Here is a 25855-nt window from a genome sequence, read left to right on the forward strand (position 1 = left end):
AGTGGATGGGGAAGCACCGGGGATGATGTGATCAAAATGTTTGCACGAAGACACAGCCGCAGTGGTTATATAGAAGAGACACCGAAATGTGTTTTTTTGTTTTGATACACTTTCCACACATGAAGCCGTTCGTTTGCAAAATGATTACTAGCACATCACATTAGGAAAGCGCAAGCTCCTGTGGGACAGCGCATAATAAGAAAAACTGCAGAGAAAGAAAAAGTCTAAAGGATCCCAAGCTGCTTGTCAATGATGTTACATTAATCTGGGACGACGCCCAAAACGCAACAATCAGCAATCGGAACCACACGTCTTCTAAACAGAACTGACTTGCCCCTGAAATCTGCAAAGAACTATGACTGCTTAATATTACCGCGTCCCGTGTTGTAAATAAAAGTGACCAACTAAAGGGAAATATTTTGGGATACACCCCTCACATAGTGGTAATAACCGAGACATGGTTACATGAAGATATTGACGATACGGTTGTTTTTCCCTTCTTATTGGGCTTTTCTTCATTACAGGAATACGAGAGGAGGAGAAGTAACTACTTTGACCAAAGAAATTGTTCCAGACGAACTTTTACGTCAGCCTGAAAATAGAAAATGCGTTACTTTGAAGATTACATTCGGGAATATGTCATTGTTTGTGTTTGCCTTGTACCGCCCTCCTGATTCATCCCTTCAGTTCTTACATTACCTCTGCGAATATATGTCATCTTTTGATGACAAAGCGTTTCCTGTTGGAGATGTAAATTTGCCAGAAATAGATAAGGTAAAAGAATTTCTTAGTCCTGACGTAAATGCTAATTCAAATTACATGAGTAGTACCATGTTGTATCACAACTTGAGGCAGGTTGTCAATCGACCAACACGTGTTCAAGTCAAGTCAGCAACGATACTTGATGTGGCCTTTGTCAGTCAAATAATTAGGAATTTTTCTGTATCGGTTGAGCCAGGTATATCTGATAACTACATGCTGTATATTTCTTGTCTAATACAGTCTTGTATCACCAATCGATGCAAAAAGGTGACTCTTAAGCATTTCTTGCACGCACGATACGAGAGTGTATTAGACTTCCTTGATTCTTGTCTCGACATTTTTTATGATGACGATGTTATCAGTTTTTGACAAAAGTTCATAAACGTGTGCAAGTACTTTATTATTAGTTTTTTGCTAAAACACAGAAAGTAGCAAATAAAAACTCCTGGATGACGCTAAAAGTGCTGCAACACAAAATAAAGATTAAACGCTTAAGACGAAAAGGTGCTTCTCGTAATACTATTCTAAATATCAAAAATAAATAAATGAAACTATGAAGAACGCAAAAGAAAGGTACTTCTAGCTTTCGCTGCCAGGTTTTATGCATAATGCCTGGGAAAAGTTTTGGAGGTACTTAAAAAGAAGAACACAAGGCTAGTTGACCAAATTTTGCACGAAGGATACCTGGTCCTTGAGAAGCAAAGTATTGCTGAGCATTTTAAGAAATATTGTCACAGTGCTCTTTCCGGCTCTTGTGATCGGCCGTTAATGGAACATATGCCTCACAATATACCACCTAATATAGCATTGCACCCAGGGGTAGTTTCTATGCCACTCAATCTGAAAACTAAGTCATAAAGCTGTCCAGATGTATTACCGAAAGATTTTCTGGGCAGATATGCACAAATGTTTTCCCACTTTCTAGCTGTCATTTTTCACGCATATTTATCTTCTGCAGTTCTTCCTAACGATTCGTTGAGGGAACGTGTCGTACCTGTGCCTAAGAAAAGAGATGCCACACTTTTAACTTACTATCGTCCAATTTCATTGTCATTGCCTTCGTGCAAGCTGCTTGAACATATAATAGCAAACGAGAATAACAAATTCCTCTCAGATAGAAATATTCTCCGTAACCACTAGCATGGATTTTGTAAAGGCTTTTTTTTACGGTTACACAAGTAAATTTCATCGTTCACAACTTTGCGTCCTTGAAGAATCTCGGCAAATTGAATTAGTTTTTTAGATTTTGCAAAAGCTTCTGACTTTGTTTCACACTGTAACCTGATAAAAAACTGAAAAATATTAAACTGTTTTTATGTCTAATTAATTGAATTTCTGCCTATCAGACTAACTGTAAGCAGTTATAATTTTTCGCGTGAACTTCCGGTGACTTCAGGAGTCCCACAGGGCAGTATTTTAGAATCTTTGTTATTTAGATTTACTATAATAGCATCACTAACACAATTACAAAGCTCGTACATATCACATTGTTCGCCAACGATTATGTGGTGTTCAACTAAATAACTTGCAGAGACCGCCAAGTTTCACTTATTACTAACCTTCAAAACATCGTATCCTGGCATGGTAAGTTGAATATAGAATGAAATGTAGAAAAACCCGCCTATATGAAAATGATCAAAAAGGTTAAAAAGTTATCATTTCCCTATAAAATCGCTTCCCAATCTCTGAATGAAGTTAATATATATAATTACCCTGCTGTTACTATACCTAACAATTTATCCTGGAATACGCATGTTTCTAACACCTGTAAGGTGCCTTTCTATTAACTCTGCTTTTCAAGGCATAAATTAAAACAGGCTCCCCACAACACTCGTCTAACAGCTTATTACTGGCTAAGCTGTCCAAAATTGGAATATGCATGCACTGTGTGGGACCTTTACATAAACGGAACACTGACACATTCGAAGTAATACAACGCAAAGCAGTGAGATTGATTTTGTCCAGATACCGTTCAACTGATTCCGCATCAACCCTAATTCTAACTAACAGCATTCCAACATTACAACTACGGCGTAAAATTATCAGGCTGAAATTCATGTCTTTGGTGAAAAATAACTGTTTATTCCTTGATCCACAGCCTTTAAAAACCAGCATAGCATGCTTCGAGCGGAGCTATGGATTCAGCACGCCGGACAAGGTATCGCCATGCTGAATCCCTAACACCTATAGCACTAAAACTAACCTATTTAAGTATTGATTTTTTCCGCGTACGATAACAGACTGGAACAACTTGCCTTGTGAACATCTGTCCAATATAGACGCTATATATTGCACAGTTAAGATGTTAAAGTTGATTATTTCTTACTTTTTGTATTTGCTTAGATTACATGCCTAGTTTTTATTGTTTCCCTTTTTCTGTTGCATACATAGACTGTGGTTTCCCTCTTGTTAATTTAATTTGTACTTCCCAAGCACCCCCCTCCCTCCCTGCTTGGGCCCTTACCTGGTACTGTAGTATGTCACAAATAAATAAAAGAAATGAAGAAAAACAAGAAAAATGGCAAAACCTCCTTCAGCCCAATCGAATTATTCACTCATGTATTCGCCGCACGTGCCGTCACTGCGCCGAGGCTACTCCGCAGGACGAAAATACGTAAACATTCTTCAGACTCCGAGAAGCCGAAAGTATTTACAATACACAAGTGAAAAAATATTCAGGTATTACGCTTGGGAGCACATTCCTAATACAACATTGATAAACTTGTTGAGGGATTCTGGAGGGCTTGCTTCCCGAGTGCGCTTAAATAGAAGCAGTAGCATATTTGACCCTCGTAAGTAAGTCAACATAGACAAGTTATATCGTTCAGTGATTTCGTCATCTGATGCTACCCCTTCCATTCTTTTTACGTAAAGGAAGGCAAGCAAATATTGTAGATGCACTTTAGTGTGCCCGCGAGAACATGAAACTGTGGCTTTAGAGTGAGGTAAAAGCAACATTTTAATCACATGTGTGCTGTGGAGGGACAGGCCTGTTGATATGAATACTTATCGCTGTTACACCCTCGACTTTAGCAATCGCTGCTTCGCGGTACCTGAACAGGCAGTGGCGTAATTGTAGATGCTGAAAAGTGTCGCTAAAAAGCATTGGGTTCATATGGTGGCTTTGGGACGTTAAACCCAATCAATCAATCAATCAATCAATCAATCAATCAATCAATCAATCAATCAATCAATCAATCAATCAATCAATCAATCAATCAATCAGAAAGCATTGAGTTGAAAGAGACGGTTATTCAAAACAGAACCTCGAAACATTCAACATAAACGTGAGTCAACAGCGCCATAAAGTATCATCTGTCATGGAGCGCTTTAGCCAAAGATGGTCCTTGCGCTACACTCTATTTGCGATAATGAAACCTATGTATCATGATCAAAGCGCCATAAAGTAGATTAGATCATGACACCCAAACAAAAAAAAATAAAAGAACACGCACATGTGTAGAAGTACGTTTCATTGGTTCGAAAAACGGGTAACTCTTAGGAAAGGCACACTATCTGTCGGCACCCAATATTGCGGTTTGATGTGTTAGGTCTTTACCGTACGACCGTACGTAGTCTTCACAGCAGTTGTGAATGCCTTCAAATGTGAATATTCAGCAGCAAATTACACTTTGTAGAAACATTTCTACTGCCACAAAACATAACATGCTTTTCGGTAAGAAAATGCAAGCATGCTCTAAGATAAAAACATTTTCGTAAGTAGAGATAAAAATGGTAACAGAAAAAAATGGTGACGTATATGTTAAATTGATATTGAACACTGGTAAAGGTAAAACTAGTGTTCAAAGCCAGTCTTCTTGTCTAAAGTTTGGTATATTATGATGAGCGCAACCTCGACGAAATACAGCATAGAAGAACTGAGCGTTTGGCGAGTTGGTATTCCACTGTGGATGCAATTTTGCACAGAAAAACGAACAAGAAGGAAGAGCGATATATCATGTTGATGAAGAACATGGTTAATTTCTTACAGAAACTAACTCATTCATTCAATATTTATTTATTTAAATAATTAATTCAACATTATTCCTCTTCAATACATGAAAAAGAGGGGACAGGAATAAGGCTACTACAGCTTGACAGAAGTCCTGCTCCCTTTACAAAATACAGCAACTCATTGCAAAAAAAGAGCAATCGCAACACATTAAAAACAATATAATACTTGATAACAATAAAGTTTTAATAAAAACAGAAAGTTCATATGCATAATATATATTTATATATGCACACACAAAAATATATGTGCCTAAGAATGGAAATGCGGATTTCGCCGATTTACATTTTCTTACCCGATACACAAGTATATATAAACAGGTCTATACACGCACGTGTATACGCTTTTTGGTAACATGTTCTACACAACTTAAACACGAGGCTAAGGAAAGAAAGAAAAAAAAAACATTATGTACAACGTTAGAAATCTGTGTGACACGACTGACAAAATAGTCTTATTTCTTAATTAGAGTGCCATAGAGGATCAAAATCGGCCTTTGTAAGTTTAATTTATTAAGTATGATTGGCACAATATGTTTTAATGATTGTTCGTTGGAGTTGTTTCCTGGTTTAGGGACATGAGATTTTTCCTTACGCCTAGTATGACGAATACTGCGGCTTACATTCGAATCAGCCAGCGAAAGTGTAACCAAATTATTGGATATTAGGTATGAGTTGTAGGTTAGAATTAAGCGATAATTGTATAGAAAGAACACAGGCAAAATATCAAACTTTACGAACAGATCTTACGTAGAAAATAAGCGTGAAACATTAAAAATGGAGCAAACAACTCTTTTTTTTTGGAGTAAATGCAATTTCGTTAAGTTTTTCTTTGTGGTCGCGCCCTAAAGAAGGTTCTGGTATTGTAGAATCGAAAACACTAGAGAATTGTAAAGCAAAATTTTAATGTTGGCTGGAAGAAAATATTTTAAGCGAGCTATGGCTCCTACAGCAAAAAAAAAAAAAGCTTTTTACTAAGATGTTCCACGTGATCGTTCCAAGTCAAGTCTTTCGAAAACGTTACACCTATTGTGGAGACTGTGCTTACAACTTCTGAATCATCCGCACCTATCTTCATATTTATAAGACTTTACAATTGTTTGCCTTTTTGTATATAAATCATAATTGTCTTTCTGGGATTTATTGGTAAACAGTTCGCTTCATCTCAATTTTTAAATTCTCTGAGCATTATGTTCCCTTGATGCTCAAGTTCAGTCTCAGACGTAGCGGTTGTAAATATTGCTGTGTCATCCGCATAGGAGATAAATTTGGCCTCATTTGAAATGTTTGGTATTTCATTTACATAAATTATAAACAGGAGTGGCTGAAGGATACTCCCTTGCGGAACTCCGACTCCTACAGCCTGAAGGCTGGACTTTTCTTTTCCTAGCTTTACATATTGTGCTCGATGTGATAAGTAAGATGCGAAGAGCTCTAAGGCTATACCACGGATACCATAAATGGGTAGCTTAGTAAGATTTTATGAATCGCAAGATCAAACGCATTAGAGAAATCGATGTAGATTACCATAATAAACTTTTTATCGTTAAAAGCTTATAATATTGCTTCTTTTTGAGCTAAAAGAGCAGTCTTGCTGGAACGGTGCTTCCTAAAGTTATGATAATGATCAGCTAATCAATTATTTTTGTCTAGATATAAAAATAGTTTAGCATGAATAATCTTCTCAATGCCTTTTGAAAATATTGGTAGAGTTGAAATTGGCTGATAATTACATAAAACATTTTATCGCCTTTTTAGAGACCGGCTGTACTCGAGCTATTTGCATGACTTTCAGAAATCGGCCAGACGATAATATCAGGTTATAAATTTCAGACAAAACTCGCACAATGGAGATAGAAATAACAACGAACCGAGCACGCATCACTGCATCTGTCATGCGATACCGCTTAGCTTCTGTGTTGTGCTTGGAACAAAAATGAACAACAGTGCAGTGCGAAAAGAACAGGCGTAGTATATCGATTATATATATATATATATATATATATATATATATATATATATATATATATATATATATATATATATATATATATATATATATAGAGAGAGAGAGAGAGAGAGAGAGAACTTTCTTTAGGGCACGATTACAAAGAAAAACTCAACGAAATTGCATTTGCTACAAAAAAAAAAGAGCTGTTTGCTCCATTTTCAATTTTCCACGCTTATTTTCTACGTAAGATCTGTTTATCAATTTTGATATTCTACCTGTGTTGCTTTTATACAATTATCGCATAATTCTAACCTGCAACTCCTACCTAATGTTTAATAATTCGGTTAGATTTTCGCTGGCTGATTCGAATGTTAACCACAGTATTCGTCATACTAGGCATAAAGAAAAATGGCATGTCTCTAAGCATATATATATATATATATATATATATATATATATATATATATATATATATATATATATATATTAGCCGACAGCACCGGAGGCTATCCAAAAACTCCCGATGGCTTTCGACTGCCGCCGGAACGCCTGGCACCGAAGGCGGCAGCGCTGCCAAGGCCGATGTCGGTATCGGTGTGTAAGAGCGCGTTCTCGATTCCGATGCGATCGTTGAGATAGAAAAAATTTGGCGCTTGACGACAAGGAACAGCGTCCTCTGGATACGTGCAAGTAAGGCTCAGCTGATTGAATATGGTTTGGTTGCCGCAAAAGAAGCTGAAGTGCTGCATCTCGGAGGAGCCGTCAGCGTGGCGCACCTGGTGGCACACGTGGTACACTCGGCAGTAGTTGAAAACATCCGCAAAGTAGCCGTTTCGCCGGCACCTGAAGGTCTTTGCCACCGGCCGCCCCACGACCAAGTCGGCACCGTCCGCTAGCTCGTAGGCAAGTCGCTTCCCCTGCGAAGCGGGCAAGCCACGCCCCTATTTATATAGCCTAGACTTCACAGTAATCATAATGCACTGAAGCTAGATTATTCTTGCTTGAAAAAAAGGCGAAATGTTGTCGGGGTCTTATGCGCTGGAAACACGCATAGCCCGTAGAAGTGCGTTTCTTCACTGTCCAGCTAAAGTAAGGATTCATCGCGCAGTTTTAAACAAGCCAGTTTTTGTTCTGGACAGCACGTACTCGTAACGTAGATAAATTGTTCCATATACTGCAAGTCCAGAACACCTGGAACCACGTATTATAACTTTTATTTTGAGATAGTACAGCTGCGATGATACAAGATATAATGGGAAAACTCGGGTCCGAGTGAATATTTGCAGTGGAATTTTGAGATGCAGGACATCAATATATTCGTCGTTTACACCCCGTACTCAAAGAAAACGGTACTAATAAAGCATTTCTCCTAATGGCTCTCACTCCATACTTCATTACAGCTTGGCGTAGACTTCACGATAAAAACATGTGCCTGATAGTATTAAAATGAAATTAGGGCTCTTTAAGTTCACTAACTATGCCCCGGTTTATCGTACAAGTGAGGCCTTCTGCAGATAATCTGGACTATTTGGTAGAATGGCACTTCCTGCTACAAAAAACTTGAGATTATGCGTATATAATAATGGATATTTTGATATATCCTGAACATTGAAGTAAATAATGCTGCCACATAAAATTGGTTCTTGTAGTGAAACGAAGCCCCGAAATCACTGTGAAGAAAACGTGAAGCTAAGCACAGCGATGAATGAGTTAGCACACAAGAACTCCAAATAGCTGCGGTGGTAGTTTAAGCCGAGAGATATTTTCGAGCGTCGGCACTGCATGCGTTTTTCTTACCGTGCGTGGGGCTTGACACAGCGGCGAAATTGCTGTCCACAGATAGGCGCTTGCGTCCGACGCAAATGACACTTGCAGGGTTTAAAACATCATATTATGACAGGGCCGTGACGCAGACGAAGGAAGCATACTGAATGTTCAGGTTAAACTGTTCATTGGGCGGCCGTTTTGGCCATGTAAAATAAAAGTCAGATTAGAGCAAGACGCTGGCACTGACAGCGGCGAACAGAGCGTCGGCAGTCGATCAACTGACAAGCGGTGAAGCAGGTCGGTATTTTTTATACATGACCCGTTCACTATTCCAGCCTTATCGCTGGTGTTTGCGCAAACTCTGGAATAACCTCGATGGCTTGCGTCTCGCCCGCAACCGTAACAGAACGATCTACAATTAATCGTGAACCTTCTAGAACAATCAGGCGCAGTTTGCACTCAGCATTCCAAACAGGCTTTGTGGGCGAAAATGGAATGCAAAATAAATGTAAATAACAAACACACGTGGCAATATTTCCGAGAAGAATCGCCCGAGAACAGCATAACGTAATAATGTAAATAAGGTGTCTTGCGTGCCAAGCCTTGAAATGATCACACTAGAAAATTTTTGACCACTGCTCATTACTTAATGTGTTGCTGTATCTAAGCAAACGTACGTTCTTGCTGTTCACTCTCGTCAGTATGCGGCTGCTGTGGCAGAGAAACAAACCTATTTTGGAGGTTAACAGCGCGACACAGCAACAAACCTAATGAAAGTGTGTACGACGAAGCGCAGGGACCATTAGCGATTGTTCTCAAATAATGCATTGTTTTTTGTCGCTTTACTCGAAACATTGTTCATGCTGTTTTCAACATGCATTTCAAGCTTCAGGCGAGACACAAGCGAGCGCAAAACAGAGTACCAAGCGACCGCATGATAGCATGCCACGGCAGGCGTTGATGACTGCCTGGCGTGCCGAAATATAAGCCTCCTGCTTGACAGCCCCACCCCAACTTCTCGGAACTTCCGCTTCCTTATGCTGTTGCTGCGCTATTGGCTGTTTGTGTTACGTAGTGAATGTTACGCCATGATTTTAGACCGTAACTGCACGTGGCAGTATACAGCGAAGGCGGAGAAATGCAAGTTGTGGACCTTACCTTTGTATCAGCTACAGCAGCGAGCATCACAAAGGCGCCCACTGAAATAAGCAAGAGTAGCGAGAGGAAACTCGTAAGAAGAAAATAAAGAGCGAAAAACAATCAAAGAAACAGACAAACAAGAGTGGCAAGTATTGGCGGATCATGATGGCATTAGTCAGCAAACTCACTCATGAGTCGATTGAGTCGTACTCACTCATACTGAGATCGATCTGTAAGTTTGAGCCTGAGTGAGTCCGGTTGAAGAAAATTTCTGTTAGCGTGAGTCCGAGTGAGTACGGCTTATAAAACATTTGGTGAGTCTCAGTCTGAGCGAGTCCAAAGTGCAAGGTATACTTTTTGAATGAGTCGGAGTGAGATCCACTTTTGTTTCCTGAGCTACGTATATTGGTATTTGGATTCAAACCATTCCATGCGAACGAAAATACGTAGGGATTGGAAATAGGACAACATTGAGAAATAATAAAAAACTACACCACCTTCTCTCTACAGTAATCACCACCGTACCATCCCCCACAAAAAAAGAAAAAAAAAGAAAAGAAAAGGCGGGGGGTTGCGTTGAATTAAGATCTGTTTATGAAAAATGAAGCTGAATTAGAAATGACATCTGATCCTTCAATGCACTTCAATCAGGAGCGGCCCCATTCAGCTGCAAATAACGATCATTTCGAACCTAATGTTGAGTGGAGGCGCACGATGAAGTACGAGTTTGACATCTAGCTCTTAATTCTTATTTATTTATGGAGTCTTTTAGTTTCGTCTTGACGATTCCATGCTTTTTGTGTGGGTTCAATGTTAAACTGAAATCCCAGGATAGGTACATAAAAAAAAGACTGCACGGTTCGCTGTCAGCTAGAGTTAAGGCTGATCGAGTCGAAAGCAACGTAGCCGTAATGACTGGCGAGATTATTCTGAATTTTTCCGCGCAGTTCATCACGAGGTGCGCTCCTGTAGTGGGAATAACGAGATGTAGGCAACGGACCTTCCAAAACTCATTAGGAGCTGCCGGACAACCTTTATTCTTTAAACTTGACTCTCCCAGGGCAACGCTATGTTGGTACATTTTTCTCTAGAGCAGCCCGAAGATGGCCTGGCGCAACGCCGAGATTGTCCGGTTCGTTGACCTTTTTTGGTTCATCTTTCGTCGCCTTTACTGCGCTGACTTCTTGCGCAGGCCGCCAAGGCAATTAAACTTTCCCAACGTCCACTGTGTTTTGAGGGTTTCGCAACAGGGTCGATATAACGGACGATAGGACACTGGATAAGAAGTTTTCTTCTTAAACTAATGTCTGCCAAGGTCATTCTTGGTAATAAAACAAAAACAAAAATGGCATCAAATAAGCAATCAAAATGACATTTCACAAAAGACAAAAATGAAATTTAATCTCTGGATAAATCCAGACATACTTCTGAATATCCATGTACCGCTTGCACATGGCCCCAAGGGAACGCCATGTCAAGCATTCTGGCGCTGGTACACGCCAGTTTAGCTTTAGTTGGCCGTAATCTCTACCGAATTGTTATTGAATTCGAAGCATTTCTTTACGTACTTCAGGCACTTTGAGTATCTATCTATCTATCTATCTATCTATCTATCTATCTATCTATCTATCTATCTATCTATCTATCTATCTATCTATCTATCTATCTATCTATCTATCTATCTATCTATCTATCTATCTATCTATCTATCTATCTATCTATCTATCTATCTATCTATCTATCTATCTATCTATCTATCTATCTATCTATCTATCTATCTATCTATCTATCTATCTATCTATCTATCTATCTATCTATCTATCTATCTATCTATCTATCTATGTAGTTGTCAGCAACTGGGTGGTCTCGGGATACCCTTCTTACCTTCGGGCAAATCAAAATTAGAATGAGAGTGTCAGACAGTTTGACAAATATGACTCGCTGGTCATGGCATGAATAATGTCCCAGCCTCGTCTCGTACATCGTCAAACCCTTTCCGCCAAACGTGTTACACATACCCGCGGGTAGTGTGTGCCACAAGTATGCGGGTGTGGGCCACATGTGATTGACTGTTTATATCTGCGTAGCAATGGTGAGAACAGACTTGAGTAATATTAACGAATGAGCGTAAAAGGGACCGACGACTTATTTTGTTTGCACCCAGTTTTTTCCGGCGCAACAGACAGCTTACCCTTCGGAGTGTTTGAAGCTGCAGTAGTTACTTCCAAAAACAACTAGTCATTTTATAGGCAGTATTTTTTTATCTAAAAGGCTCTGCACACGGTTGTGTCTTTTTGTCCAGCAACGCTGAGAATGAATAGCGATGCTGGTAGCCCTTTCAGCGACTTTTGTAGGCGGTCGCTGTCCTGCTTTTGCAGGAGTTTCTGTAAGTATGCTTAACACCGTTGATTTTTAGCTTTACAATTTTTTGGAAATTACAAGCCATTATAATGAGACGACGTGGCTCTATACAGCTTCCCTGTAGTTGTACCGCGTTGCTTGCGTTTGCGCCCAAGGTTGATGAGCCTGTGTCGTCGAAGGCTTGTGCCGTCGTCACTACTCTCTCGACACAAGAGCCAAATCAAGTCACCGAAAACGCCACTCTGCATATACGCGGCCGTCCCAAAACCACCATATGATTACGAGAGACGCCATAGTGGAGGGCTCCCGAAATTTCGACCACCTGGGGTTCTTGACCGTGCACCAAAAGCTGAGCACACGGGCCTACATCATTTTCGCCTCCATCGAAAGTGCAGCCGCCGCAGCCATGATTCGATCCCGTGATCTGCGGGTCAGCAGCCTATTACTTTATCCACTAGACCACCATGGCTGGGCGTGCCGAGTAGCAGTACATGTCATTTCTGTGACAAAGTGTGGGTAGAAAGCCATGTTGGTCCAAAATCTTAGTGACCCAGAAACTGCGTGCGTGGTTTTATGAGCACGCACAAAAGTTGGTAAATATGCGCTGAGAAATATGGGATCATTACTTCATGCGAAGGAAGTGCCACTTTTATTCGTACTACTAACGCCGACATATATGCACAGTCAGCCAGAACTCTAACTATTGTGCGCAGCGCCGACTTTTTTCTCTTAACGAAGTTAAAAAAAATTGCTTCATGGACATAAGCTTTGTGGGAATACACTTGTCGACAACTTTTTTTGAAACTTAATTCAGTCGTATGGCAAAGTTACACAGAAAAAAGTGCCACCAATGCACGATAGTTATATATTTGGCTGACTGTACATTTCTATGGAGCAATATATTTTACTATAACCATACTGTCCTAGATAGGGGTAGTGGGACGAGAGCGGTCCCCCCGGGGAGGCCGTTTGCGCGGAAACCACTAGGCGGCGCTGCGGCGCCTTTCTCCTGAAGCACGTCGCAGTAGGCGCTTGTTTGCCGCTCTTCCAAATGACGATTGGACATGTTTAAAGTTGATGCTTGACTTCTGATTGCCTAGATTGTACGCTCTGTCAACACAAAGATAAATTGTTTTGTCATGAAAGCTCCAATATGTGAGATATTAGGGACAAGTCGGCCAGTTGAAAAGTTTTTGAAATTGCGCATGGCTACTCAGACAGAACTGATCAGGTTCTACACAGTTAATGCCATGCGCGCAAAAACATAGAAAGTGACAGATGAATAATCGAAAAAATGCATCGAATGATTTTCACCTACACAAAGGCAATCTTCAAAGACTATCTGTGTGAACACAAACCCAGGCTTCTAGGTCCTTCGGCTGAGCTAAATACCTTTGCTCTGTGTCGACGCGCAGATGCTGAAGACGCAGACGAAACAAGTCTCCTGTTTGTTTTTTCCTTGAGAGTGTCGCATGGAATTCCATTGGAGCAGAGGAAGTTGTTATCCACAAGAGGAACAATGCTGGTGCGTAGCTAGAAATTTCTTTTCGCGGAGGGGCCACCTCCTTAATTTTTTGCTCTATGCCATGTCGAAAAAATTTTGGGGACAGGGGGGGGGGAGGGCATGGGCCCGCTGTAATATCCCATGGTTATGCTCCTGCCACATTATCAATGATGCTGTTCGTATGAAGCTCCGACAATGAAGAATTGAGCCTATATATTTCGGGGAACGTCTACGAATGCGCAAAAATGGGGGCTGGGCCGAGATACTCATAAGTATTCTGAAAATACAAATACTGAAATACACGTGCTGCAAGCCTCAAATTACAGATACTCCAATACACTTGTAACAGACATAACGTGATATTTCAAAAAATATTTTGCAAAAATACAATAAAAATATTCCGGAACACAATTACAGGAATAGAGATACAAGAATAGACAGTCAAATATTTTTAAAAGGGCCCTGCAACATGTATTGAGCATGGTCAGAGAACATTGCCTCTCGGTAGTAGAGGTTCCCGACAACACGCGAGCCCAATATTATAGCACAGCACGTGGCCTGGAATTCACCATTAACAAAATTCGCTAAAAATGGCTTTCTCTTCTCTCGAAAAATCCCGGACTAAGCCCGAAAATCACTAATACTAAGCCGTCTAACAGCCATTGGCGATGATTTTTGCGTCGAAGTACCCCATTAAAGACTATCGTATTTCCAATAAAGACTATTTCGCTACCTGCGGGCCAGCAGCCGAGTACCTTAGCTACTAGACCACCGCGGCGGGGCCACCTCCCTGTTTTCGTGATGGAGGGACGCCGGACACGCTGAAACGCGCATGCTTCAAAGCAACGCAGCGCGGCGCGCGCCTGCAAGTATAAGGCAGGACCAGCGCCTCGCGTCGCAACGCCAGCGTGACGCGACGAAATGAACGCCGACGATCACGCGCACCGCGTCACAACGAAATGTAGTGGTGCCTTGACTGCGGCATGTAGTCATGTTCTCACATGACACACATCTCATGATTATCATGTTTGCACCAGTCAGATACCTTCGTCATTCATCGACGTCACGTAATACCAAATTTGGCATGTGTGAAGCTAGTGAAACAGCCGCAAGCACATATGAGTGTGGCATGTAGTCATGTTGCTACATGACACGCATGTCGTGATTACCATGTTTGTATATGTCATTTACCGATGTCGTCCGTTCGCGTCACGTAATGCCGAGTTTGGTACATGTGAAGCTAGCGAAATAGCCGTGAGAGCATCATGAGAGTAGCATGTAGTCATGTTCTTACATGACACGGATCTCATGTTTATCATGTTTGCACCAGTATCATACCTTCGTCATTCATTCACGTCCCGTAATACCAAATTTGGTATATATGACACTAGCGAAACAGCCGCCAGCGCATCATGAGCGTGGCATGTAGTCATGTTGTTACATGACACGACTTGCGATGATTACCATGTTTGCATACCTTCGTCATCCATTCACGTACCGTAATACCAAATTTGGTCTATGTGACGCTAGCGAAATGGCTGCGAGCACATCATGAGCGTGGCATATAGTCATGTTGTTACATCACACGCATGTCATGACTTTCATGTTAGGGTGTGTCGCTTGTGGTCGCCATGCAATCATGCCATACCATACCAGTTTTGCAACATGCCATGTGAACGAAGCCACCGCAGTAGCTGCAGGTCCATCAAATGTAAATCATGACATTCGTAACATACATGTCACGATTTTTATGTTATGACTAGTGTTGTGTTCCAAGCACCCCTGTGTCACGAGTGAGCCTCCGAACCCGCGAAGGACCGGATGCTGAAACTTCTTCCAGATGTTGATTCCTCCCCTTCCCCCGCTCGGCGCAAACGAGCCACCGTCGTTTCCCCCGGCAGTTCGGCCGCCGCCTCCATCCGAATAGGAATAAACTTGTTTTTAACCGTTCGAGGCTGTCTGAGCTTTTTGGACTACCGCGACCTACGCGTACGTCTATGGGCCGACGACAACACCGGACATAACAGTGGCGACGAGGAAGTGGATTTGGACCAACGCGACGCAACGATATTGGCAAGCTACCAGCTATGGCTACGCACGGGCTCCCAAATCGGCTACCCGAATTCAACGGCTCATCATGGTCATCGTGGTTTGGACGCCTGCAATTTTACTTCGAGGCTAACAACATCACTGATGCAGCAATGAAGAGGGCCAACCTGCTAACGCTGTGTGGGGAGCAGACATACGACACAGTCTGTGCCCTGATTCAGCCACGCACTCCAGCAGCCGTTGACTACGACGACATCGTAGCAGCGCTACAAGAGCGCTATGACCCAAGGCCATCGGAGGTCTACTGTCGAGCCCGCTTCCAACGGCGAGACCAACTGGAAGGCGAAAAAGTGGCCGAATACGTAGCGGCTCTCAAAAAGCTCGCTGCTGACTGCAATTTCGGGACGTTGACCGCGACAACTGCAGCTACTGCGCAGGAGGGAGGATCGACTGCCACACCTGCTAACACCACTATGCTCCCCTTGGACGTTATGTTGCGTGACCGTTTTGTGTGCGCACTGCGTGACACAGGCCTACAACAACGCCTGTTCGCGGAGACGGGTCTCACCTTCTCCAAAGCCTACGACATCGCCCAACGAGCGGAGAGCGCCGGTCACCAGCAGAGGGATATTCGACGGAACGTCGAGCCGGTGCATCACACCAGTCAGCAGTCAGGTTATTCCACGTCTAAGGCGAAATCAAGCAGAAAGACACAGCGCTGTTGGCGATGCGACGACATGCACGATCCCCAGGTATGTCGATACAAGACAGCGACCTGCAATTTTTGCCAAAAACTGGGACACATTGAAAGGGCATGCATCTCGAAGCGCGAACAGCTCGGACCGAAGACTTCAGTGCAACGGAACAACAATGTCGACGCACAGAAGGGCCAGACGCAAGATACAAGCCGAACAGCACTAACGTCATCGGATCTATATGACTTAAACGCCGTTGTGAACCTCGGAACGAGACCGAAGATTACAACTGAAATTATGGTACACCAGTGCCCTATCAGGTTTGAGGTGGATTCCGGAGCAGCATGTACGCTCATCAGCCAGGACACTTTTCGCGCTACTTGGCGTGAGAACGCGCCAGCTCTCCAGCAAGACGACACGCAGCTGAGAACGTGGTTCGGACATTCCCTTCCACTGCTGGGCTGTGCCAACGTAGACGTGTACTACAACGGGCAGACCCATCAGCTCCCCTTGCTAGTCGTCCACGGTTCTAGATCAAGCCTTTTAGGATGAAATTAGTTCACCCCCCTTGGAGTAGTCATTGGCGGAGTTCACCACACACCCAGTTATCTGTCAGTGGAGCAGCTTCAAGATAAGTACAAAGCGGTTTTCTCCGAAGAAATACCAGAGAACAACGGACCTCCAGTCACACTGGAGCTGCGGGAGGATGCGACGCCGAAATTTTTGAAAGCTAGGTCGGTGCCTTTCGCCCTACGAACGTCAGTCGAAAATGAGCTCGACCGACTGCAGGAACAAGGGATCATCGAACCGACGCAACATTCGGAATGCGCTACAGCACTCGTTGTCGTCCGAAAGAAGAACGGTACCCTACGCCTCTGCGGAGACTACCGGAGCACTGTCAACCTGGCGACAAAAGCATCTTCCTACCCACTGCCGACACCGGAAGAGGTTTTTAGCACGCTTCGTGGTGGAAAAATTTTCAGCACCTTGGACTTGACACAAGCCTACCAGCAGCTGAGGGTGAGCGAATCAACGTCTGAACTGCTCACGATAAACACTATTAAGGGTCTTTACAAAGTTAAAAGGCTACCATTCGGAATATCTGCAGGGCCAGCAATCTTCCAGAAATTTATGGAGTCTACACTTAGCGGGATCCCAGGTGTTTGCGTCTACTTGGACGATGTTATTGTCGGTGGCGCCTCCAATGAAGAGCACACAGAACGCTTGTAGCTCATTCTGGAAGGGTTAGCAAATGCTAATTTGCGCATCAGTAAAGAAAAATGTGTTTTTGCGGTGCCTGAAGTGAAGTTTCTTGGACATCAAATTGACGCGCAGGGTATCCATCCCACTGAAGACAAAGTGCGTGCAATCACCGAAGCACGAGCACCTACTAACAAGCAAGAGCTGCAGTTGTTTTTGGGGCTATTGACGTTCTACGACTGGTTCTTAGAACATCGAGCTACAGTGGCCAACGATCTATATCAGCTCCTGCAGAAAGAAGTCCCATGGACTTGGTCGCCACGCCACCAAGAGTTATTTGTTGCCCTTAAGCAATTACTTCGCAAGTCTACTGTTCTGCGACACTACGACGAAAGGAGACCCCTACTGCTAGCCTGTGACGCATCACCATACGGAGTGGGAGCAGTCCTCTCCCAAGTTGACGACCAGAGACGGGAAGCCCCGATCGCTTTTGCTTCGCGCACCCTATCGCAGGCAGAGAGGAATTATTCCCAGCTAGATAAAGAGGGACTTGCCATCGTCTACGCAGCAGATCACTTTCGGCAGTACATTACCGGCAGAAAAGTGACTTTCATAACAGATCACCGGCCCTTATTGGGTATTATGGGTCCCAGAAGCCAATGCCACAGACACTGTCACCGCGAATGACACGATGGTGCATCAAGATGTCGGCGTACGATTACGAACTCGTACATCGCACTGGGAAGAAACACCAGAACGCCGACGCACTGAGCCGCCTGCCGCTAGACACCACAATAGATGAACCACCCCCGCCGGGTGATATACTCATGTTCAAGGCGCTGCCGAACCCTCCGCTAACAGCTGACACGGTAGCAGCATCAACGCAGGTGTGCACTGTCTTGAAGGAAGTCTACGCAGCTATACAAGAAGGCAACGTGCAGAAGCTAAAGGGTGAACACTTCAACGCTTACCGCAAGCGAGCTGCGGAGTTGAGCACTCATCGCGGTTGCGTCACCTTGGGATCAAGAGTTGTAATCCCAGCGGCACTTCGCGAACAGGCCATGTCGCTTGTCCATGCAGGTCATCGAGGCATTGTTGCCATGAAAAAGTGCGCCAGAAGTTATATGTGGTGGCCTGGTATCGACCATGATATAGAATTAACAGTTCACGATTGCCAGCCTTGCCAATGCAACCACAGAAGCCCGCCAAGAGCCCCTATTCCTGAATGGGAAGACCAGACACGCCTTGGCACACCCTGCACATTGATTTTGCTGGACCTATCGAAGGGTGTTCGTTCCTGGTGGTTGTAGACACATACACCAAATGACTGGAGGTAAAACAAATGGCTACAACGACATCGGCAGCAGGTATCGACCCTCTGCGGTCGTTGTTTGCAACGTTTGGCCTACCGCGCAAGGTGGTCTCGGACAACGGCACTCCGTTTGTGTCCACGGAGATTCTCAAGATTTACAGCGACAACGGCGTCTCATCTGTTACATCAGCTCCTTACCACCCGGCTACGAACGAACAAGCCGAGCGCTACGTGGCTGAGCTAAAGCGCGCCCTTACTAAAGACCAGACTGGGACAATGCAACGCCGCATCGCGCGCTTTCTCTTCAGACAGCACAACACTGTTCAAAGCACTACTGATCAAACGCCAGCGCAATTGATGTTCGGACGAGAAATGAGAACCCAGCTGACAGCAATTGTCCCGGAGCCCTCAGCGAAAGCACCGTCGGAGGAAGAAAAGCTCCCGCATAGCAAGAGAATTGAAAGTGGACAGCGCATATACGCCCGCCAGTTCCACAGAAAGTCCGGCTGGGTTGAAGCGACGGCACTCAAACGCATAGGTTTGCGGTCATGGCTCGTCGACATTGGTGGAAAGGCCACACGCCGCCACCTTAATCAGCTACGCCGTTCAGGTAATTTGCCAAGGGAACCTCCCATTCAAGCAGCCACCTCGACGGAAGCTTCGTTCAATTTAGCCTGGCATCTCGCACCAGATGAATCGGCACTGCCGCCCGCCGGCCCTGAACACAAGAGAAACGACACCCAGCGAGCGGAGGCTTCTCTTCCTAGTGCGTCCAGAGCGTCCACGCTCCCACGGCGGCCCCCAGATCGCTTCCAAGCGACAATCTAAGGAGGGAGGAGATGTTGTGTTCCAAGCACCCCTGTGTCACGAGCGAGCCTCCGAACGCGTGAAGGACCGGATGCTGAAACTGCTTCCAGATGTTGACTCCTCCTCTTTCCCCGCTCGGCGCAAACGAGCCACCGTCGTTTCCCCCGGCAGTTCGGCCGCCGCCTCTATCCGAATAGGAATAAACTTGTTTTTAACCGTTCGAGGCTGTCTGAGATTTTTGGACTACCGCGACCTACGCGTACGTCTATGGGCCGACGACAACACCGGACATAATAACTAGTCAAAGATGTTGTTCTTCATACAGTCACGTTATGCCATACCAAGTTTGGTATCGATACCATTATTGAAACGGCCAGGAGAGCTAAAAGTAGTAGGTGGCTAGAAAGATAGATACGCTTAAACTCGCTGAAGTTTGCTAAGAAATGCTTCACATTTAATATTGACTATATATTGAACCCGACATAGTCTCAGCTTCACTGCCTTCTATGTACACAGCGGTTGAAGGTCCGAACGTTTTCGTGTGTCTAGGTAGTGCACTGCCAGCTTCGCTGTAAGCTAGCCACACTTGCTCAAGTCGATGCAAGATAACTGGCTGGCATTACATGAAAGATATACGTCCGGAGAAGATGGCGCGGAACAGCACCACAAAAGAAAAAAAATAGCAGACCCCATGTACGGTGGGAATCAATGATATCCGAAATATGAATGAGGAAGGTTGATATGGCACATTAAAATTAGCACAACGTTTATACCAATGTTGGTATAGATACCATTATCGAAACGGCCTGGAGAGTTAAATGTCATAGGTGGATGAAAGATTGATAGATAGGTAGATAGATAGATAGAGTCAAAGTAGCTGAAGTTTGCTAAGAAATACTTCGCGGTTAAAAGTCATTGCAGCGTCGTTTTTCTTGGAATACAGCTTGGCTATATACTGCATGACTGAGAATTCTTGTAATGACGTTTTATCTCGCGTACCGACCATATGCAGCGGAGTACAAATGGGTTTGAAGCCTGGATTAAAAACTGGTTGAAACTAGCAGTTCGTAAAAAAATTAGTCTGTATGTGCATTGAAAGTGAACTTACCGCAGAGGTAACCCGCCAACGCTTCCATGTTTCTATTAGCGTGGGTGTTTTGGTGGAGCCCAGGAAAGCGACCGGTTGTGCTGGTGGAAAGAATTAGCTGCAAGTTTAAATTGAGAGCTTTTATTCATACAATGTAAGAACAGCTCCTTTAACATATTCCGGACGACTGGTTTATATCGTTAACCAACTGGGTATTCGTCAAAGAATGAAAAATCCTATTCTTTTTTTGGATTTAACGTGAAAACAAAAAAAGCGCGAAGAGAACTCATTAATAATAATAATAATAATAATAATAATAATAATAATAATAATAATAATAATAATAATAATAATAATAATAATAATAATAATAATAATAATAATAATAATAATAATAATAATAATATATTATTATTATTATTTAAATTTGTTTAGTTGATAGCATAAATGCAGAAATCACCTGGTTAGGTATGTGCCACTGTCTTTTCTATAGATAAACAACGTAAAATTGAAAGAAGTGACCTGGTAAATTATGAAGTCGTGTGAAAAAAAAAACACGCAGCAGCGACAATAATCTGAAGCCCATCACAAGAAGGCCATCATGGTTGCCGTCACAACATGATAGGCAAATGGTAATTTCTAGCTGATGATCTCAAGGAGAGAATGAGGGAAATCAGAGAGGATGGCGACGACGGATCGTGAGAAGAGCATCAGTAAAAGGAACCATGAAAGAAATTATGCATTGAAAGACCCGGAAACCATTTGAGACCTATTTCTACCAATGCTAATGGAGGCAGTCGGACCTTGTAAAAAAACGAGGGTCCGCGTCAGAGGACGCTGAGTTGGCGGGCTTAGCGCCAAATGACGTAACACAATCTCGTAATTTGTCGGTATTCCCAAATTCCTTCATCCTCCTCCTCCTCCTCATCGATTGATTTGTGGGGTTTAACGTCCCAAAACCACCATTTGATTATGAGAGACGCCGTAGTGGAGGGCTCCGGAAATTTTGACCACCTGGGGTTCTTTAACGTGCACCCAAATCTGAGTACACGGGCCTACAACATTTCCGCCTCCATCGGAAATGCAGCCGCCGCAGCCGGGAATCGAACCCGCGACCTGCGGGTCAGCAGCCGAGTACCTTAGCCACTAGACCACCACGGCGGGGCTCCCCCTCCTCCTCATCATCATCATCAGCCCCACCTCCACAACAACCGCCACAGTAATCGTCGTGTTATTTGGTCACGCACTGCTGTGGGCTTGTTCGAATAATAATAATAATAATAATAATAATAATAATAATAATAATAATAATAATAATAATAATAATAATAATAATAATAATAATAATAATAATAATAATAATAATAATAATAATAATAATAATAATAATAATAATAATAATAATAATAATAATAATAATAATAATAATTATAATTATAATAATAATAACCAGCCTCATATCCTTGTTTCGCTAGTCAACTCGGTCTTGTGCTTGCTGCTTCACTTTACACCCGCCAACTTACTATTCTCCTCTGCCCACCCAACTTCTTTCTGTCTCCCCTCATCCGCTTGCCTTCTTTGGGAATCCAGTCAGTGATCCATAATGACCAACGATTATGTTGCCTTTGCGCTACGTGTTCAGCCCATGATCATTTATTCTTCTTGATTTTGACTATGATGTTCTTACACCCGTTTGTTCCCAGATACACTCTGCTCTCTTCTTGACGCTTAGAGTTACACCTATCATTTTTCTTTTCCTTGTTCGCTGCGTCGTCCTCAACTTGAACCCTCTTTGTATTCTTCCAGATTTCTGCTCCGTAGGTAAGTGCTGGTAAGATGCAGCTGTTGCATACCCTCCTCTTGAGAGATAGTGGCAATGTACCATTCATACAGAATCCTCGCGGAATAGGCTCCACACCACTCTTATTCTTGGAGTTACTTAAATCTCGTGGTTCGGCTCTGCGGTTAATGCCTGCCCTAAGTAGACGCGCTCTTTTACAACTTCAAGTGCACTGTTACCTGTCTAGAAGCGCTGTTCTCTTCCGACGTTGTAGCAGATTCATATGAATTCAGTAATATTTCTGAACTTACGTGAGGCCGAACGGGCAAGAAGAGTGTTCCACACTCGCCACCATGGCAACAGGTTGCACTGACTGACGCTTCCACGTTTAATTCACAAATATACCAATAAATTGAACAGGGGGATAGCCGCTGTAGTAGCTCAGTTGGTAGAGAATCGGACGCGCTGTGCGAAGATCACAGGTGTGGTCCCTGCCCACATTAAGTTACCATTTCATCCATTTTTTCTTTCTCGTCATTTAGACTGCAATTACCTCATATAACAAGGCAAGAAATGTACGTTGTCAAGAATGCCAACGGCAAACTATTTATATATACAATATGCTGTTTTGCGGTCCTCAGAGCTTCACAACTTCAGCGCCTTTTCGTCCTCAGTAGCTAAACAACGTGAAAGACTGGCGTTAGGCGCTGTTGGATAACGCGTGTCTCAGCTCACGGCTACATCTGCGCAGAGCTGATAGACAGAGCGGACAAGGCGACGGTGAGTTAAGTCAACATTTATGTACCGTATAAACAAAGGCGTTACAAATTCAGCACTGGAGCCGACAGGTTAAGGAGAGTTAAGGCGACATTTATGTTCGGTATAAACAGAGGCGTTACATATTCGGCACTGGGGCCGACAGGTTAAGGAGCTGGCGCTGAGGTGCGACGATGAGCCGGAATTTCTTTAGACGCTCTCCCTCTTTTCGCGCCCCTTGGTTCTTTTATAGGCCCTGGGGATTCCTTGCATCAGCCAGTAGTTGGAAGCCTCCAATCGGGAGCTGCCGCTGTTCCCTGGATGGAATTAGACCCGTGGGTGAGTGACGGGGCTTGCCGCACGTCGCGCTAGACCATGTGTTAGACACACCGCAATAGAGGCCGTTGATTGCATCAGCCTGGCTCGCTCGCTGTTTTTTTACGCTGCTTGCATCAGATGATACCAGATTGAATACTTTGCAAAAGCAATGAAGTTGGAGGTGGACTCCCAAGCATAACAGCACGCTCTAAAGATCGCCATATCTCGCGTTTCGAGGAGCGCGCGCTTCCATTGAGCATAGTCTCCCTTGCGTGCACGCGCGCTTATTATACTCGTGATTTGGGAGAGAACAAAGGTCACTTCGCTCGTTGCCGCGGCCGTGTTTAGGAAAGGGGCACACTGCTCACACATGAAGAAGTGATAGTATAGTTCAATTGTTACAGTAGTTCACGCTTGTGTACACTTGTGCGTTCGTTCCGTGCGTCTTCTTTCTGTTTGGACAGCGCGCTTTCAGCGTCAACCTGTGACAGTTGTTAGTCTGCGCTCGTCCTTTGTATGCTCATTTCGTGCGTGCTTTTGCTTGATGTGAGCGCTGCAAGTTTCGTGGATATGCTTGCCGTTCACTCGACTTTGCAATTTGTTGCTGTAGATTCGTTCCTTTGTCCTTGTGTCAAAACAATACCCCAACAATATATGCTCAACTACATATGTGAAGACACGTTTCACTTTCGTGTTATACTGATGGATAGAGAAATCAGCCATGTTTTCACGTACGTGAAGACAGTGGCGTTACCTTTCACTAGACGACAGATGCATAATTTCAATCTTACACTGGAATGCCAAATGTTGATGTTGGTGAAAGAACAATTAGCTTGTTGGCGTTTCTTTTTGGCAGACAGCTGTCACAGGCGTAGCACATGCGCGCACTAAAAAAATCAAAGCATATCCACGGAGTGAATGATGATGAGTAGGGCGAAGCGTCCATCAGCCCGTCCGTGCTTCTATCGGTCCATTCGTTCTTGATTCCGTCCGTCCGTGCGACCATCCGTGCGTCCATTCATGCGTCCGTTCGTCTATCCGTGCGTCCATCCGCCCGTACGTCTGCGCGTCCGTTCATCTGTCCGTCCGTCTTCTAGTCTGTTTGTCCATCCGTCCGTCCGTGCGTCGATCTAGTGAACACTCCAAGTACCGCCATCTCGCATCCCTTGTGGCACATACCCGCTCCGCCCGTCTGTCTATCCGTCCGTCTGTCTCCTAGTCTGCCCACCCGTCCTTGCGTCCGTCCGTGCGTCCATCAAGTGAACACTCAAGTACCGCCATCTCCCATCTCGCATCCTGGTGGCGACATACGACAACGACAGAGGATGGACAGAGCCACGCTCTAAGGAGCTTCGCCCCTAAAACAGGTCAACATAGTTATAAATGTCCTCCATCAACTCGCTGGCAACACATGGAGGGGTACAGTATCTTCACTATTGCAAGTGCATAACGCACTGATAAAGGAAAAGATTATTCGGCACATATTCTCAAAGGTTTATAGCAACTTACCAAGAAGCGTATTCAGAGGGTACAAGAGGCTAAGTGTGTGTCTAGGAGTCCCACAGGCAAGCACGCGTTCTATCATAATCGCTCAAGCTGGTCATCCGACATTTTCCATGGTACGAATGGTCGAATCTTCACGCACATGTCTACTGAATTTTAACTTAGCTTGAAACGCGTTCATTGAACTTTGCACTTAGCGAAAAAATCAATTTAGGCTGTACAACAAGGTTCATGAACATAGAGTATTATTACCGTGCTAGGAGTTGGGCAGAGGAGATATTAATTTCCCTGCTTTGATGCTGCTAAGACCAAGAATACTGTTGTTTGTCGAAGGAATAGTATCTAAAAGGGACATGCATGATATTTGAAGAACAGCTGACACTATTCCAAATTTACACCCTATATCTACATGCAGTTGTATAGATGGTTCTTGTTATGCGAATTCCTCCAGTCCAGCTTTTGTCATTATACACTTGCCTGTAGAGCATACATTATATATTATGTCTAAAGACGTCTTCTACAGTTGCGGAACTGTTGGCAATTGTATCGGCGTTGTACTTTATAAACACCAGTAAACAAAAGGTGCTATAATGGGTCATTTTTAGCATTTTACAGGTCTCTAATATTGATGCAAAGCAACAAAAAAAATGTTTCAAACTCTTCTTTACTATATGCGACCTTAAAAAACGCGCAAAAGTAAAAAAATAAAGTCACGCGATTGTATTTGATTGGATACCAGGTCACTGCAGCATTCCAGGAAACACTGCAGTGAATGCGGCTGCGAATCGGCCACGCAATACCTTGGAGACCGTCTTCCGATTCCACGCAATGAAATCTGTCTACTTCCGAGAC

At 43.6% G+C, this 25855-nt stretch overlaps 1 protein-coding gene across 1 annotated transcript in view; it reads right to left on the reverse strand.

Annotated features, from left to right (window-relative positions):
• Nucleotides 1-7230: 7230 nt before the first annotated feature.
• LOC142775169 (U-scoloptoxin(01)-Cw1a-like) overlaps nt 7231-25855 on the reverse strand; it is a 37267-nt gene continuing 18642 nt past the window's right edge. The window contains exons 2-4 of the mRNA XM_075876512.1: nt 20668-20764; nt 9650-9690; nt 7231-7641 (exon numbers count right to left, since the gene is read on the reverse strand). Of these exons, the coding sequence (XP_075732627.1) occupies nt 7231-7641; nt 9650-9690; nt 20668-20695 (480 nt within the window). The 5' untranslated portion in view covers nt 20696-20764. The remainder of the gene's footprint in view (nt 7642-9649; nt 9691-20667; nt 20765-25855) is intronic.

This window comes from Rhipicephalus microplus, chromosome X (assembly GCF_043290135.1).
Source record: "Rhipicephalus microplus isolate Deutch F79 chromosome X, USDA_Rmic, whole genome shotgun sequence".
Taxonomy (NCBI): Eukaryota; Metazoa; Arthropoda; class Arachnida; order Ixodida; family Ixodidae; genus Rhipicephalus; species Rhipicephalus microplus.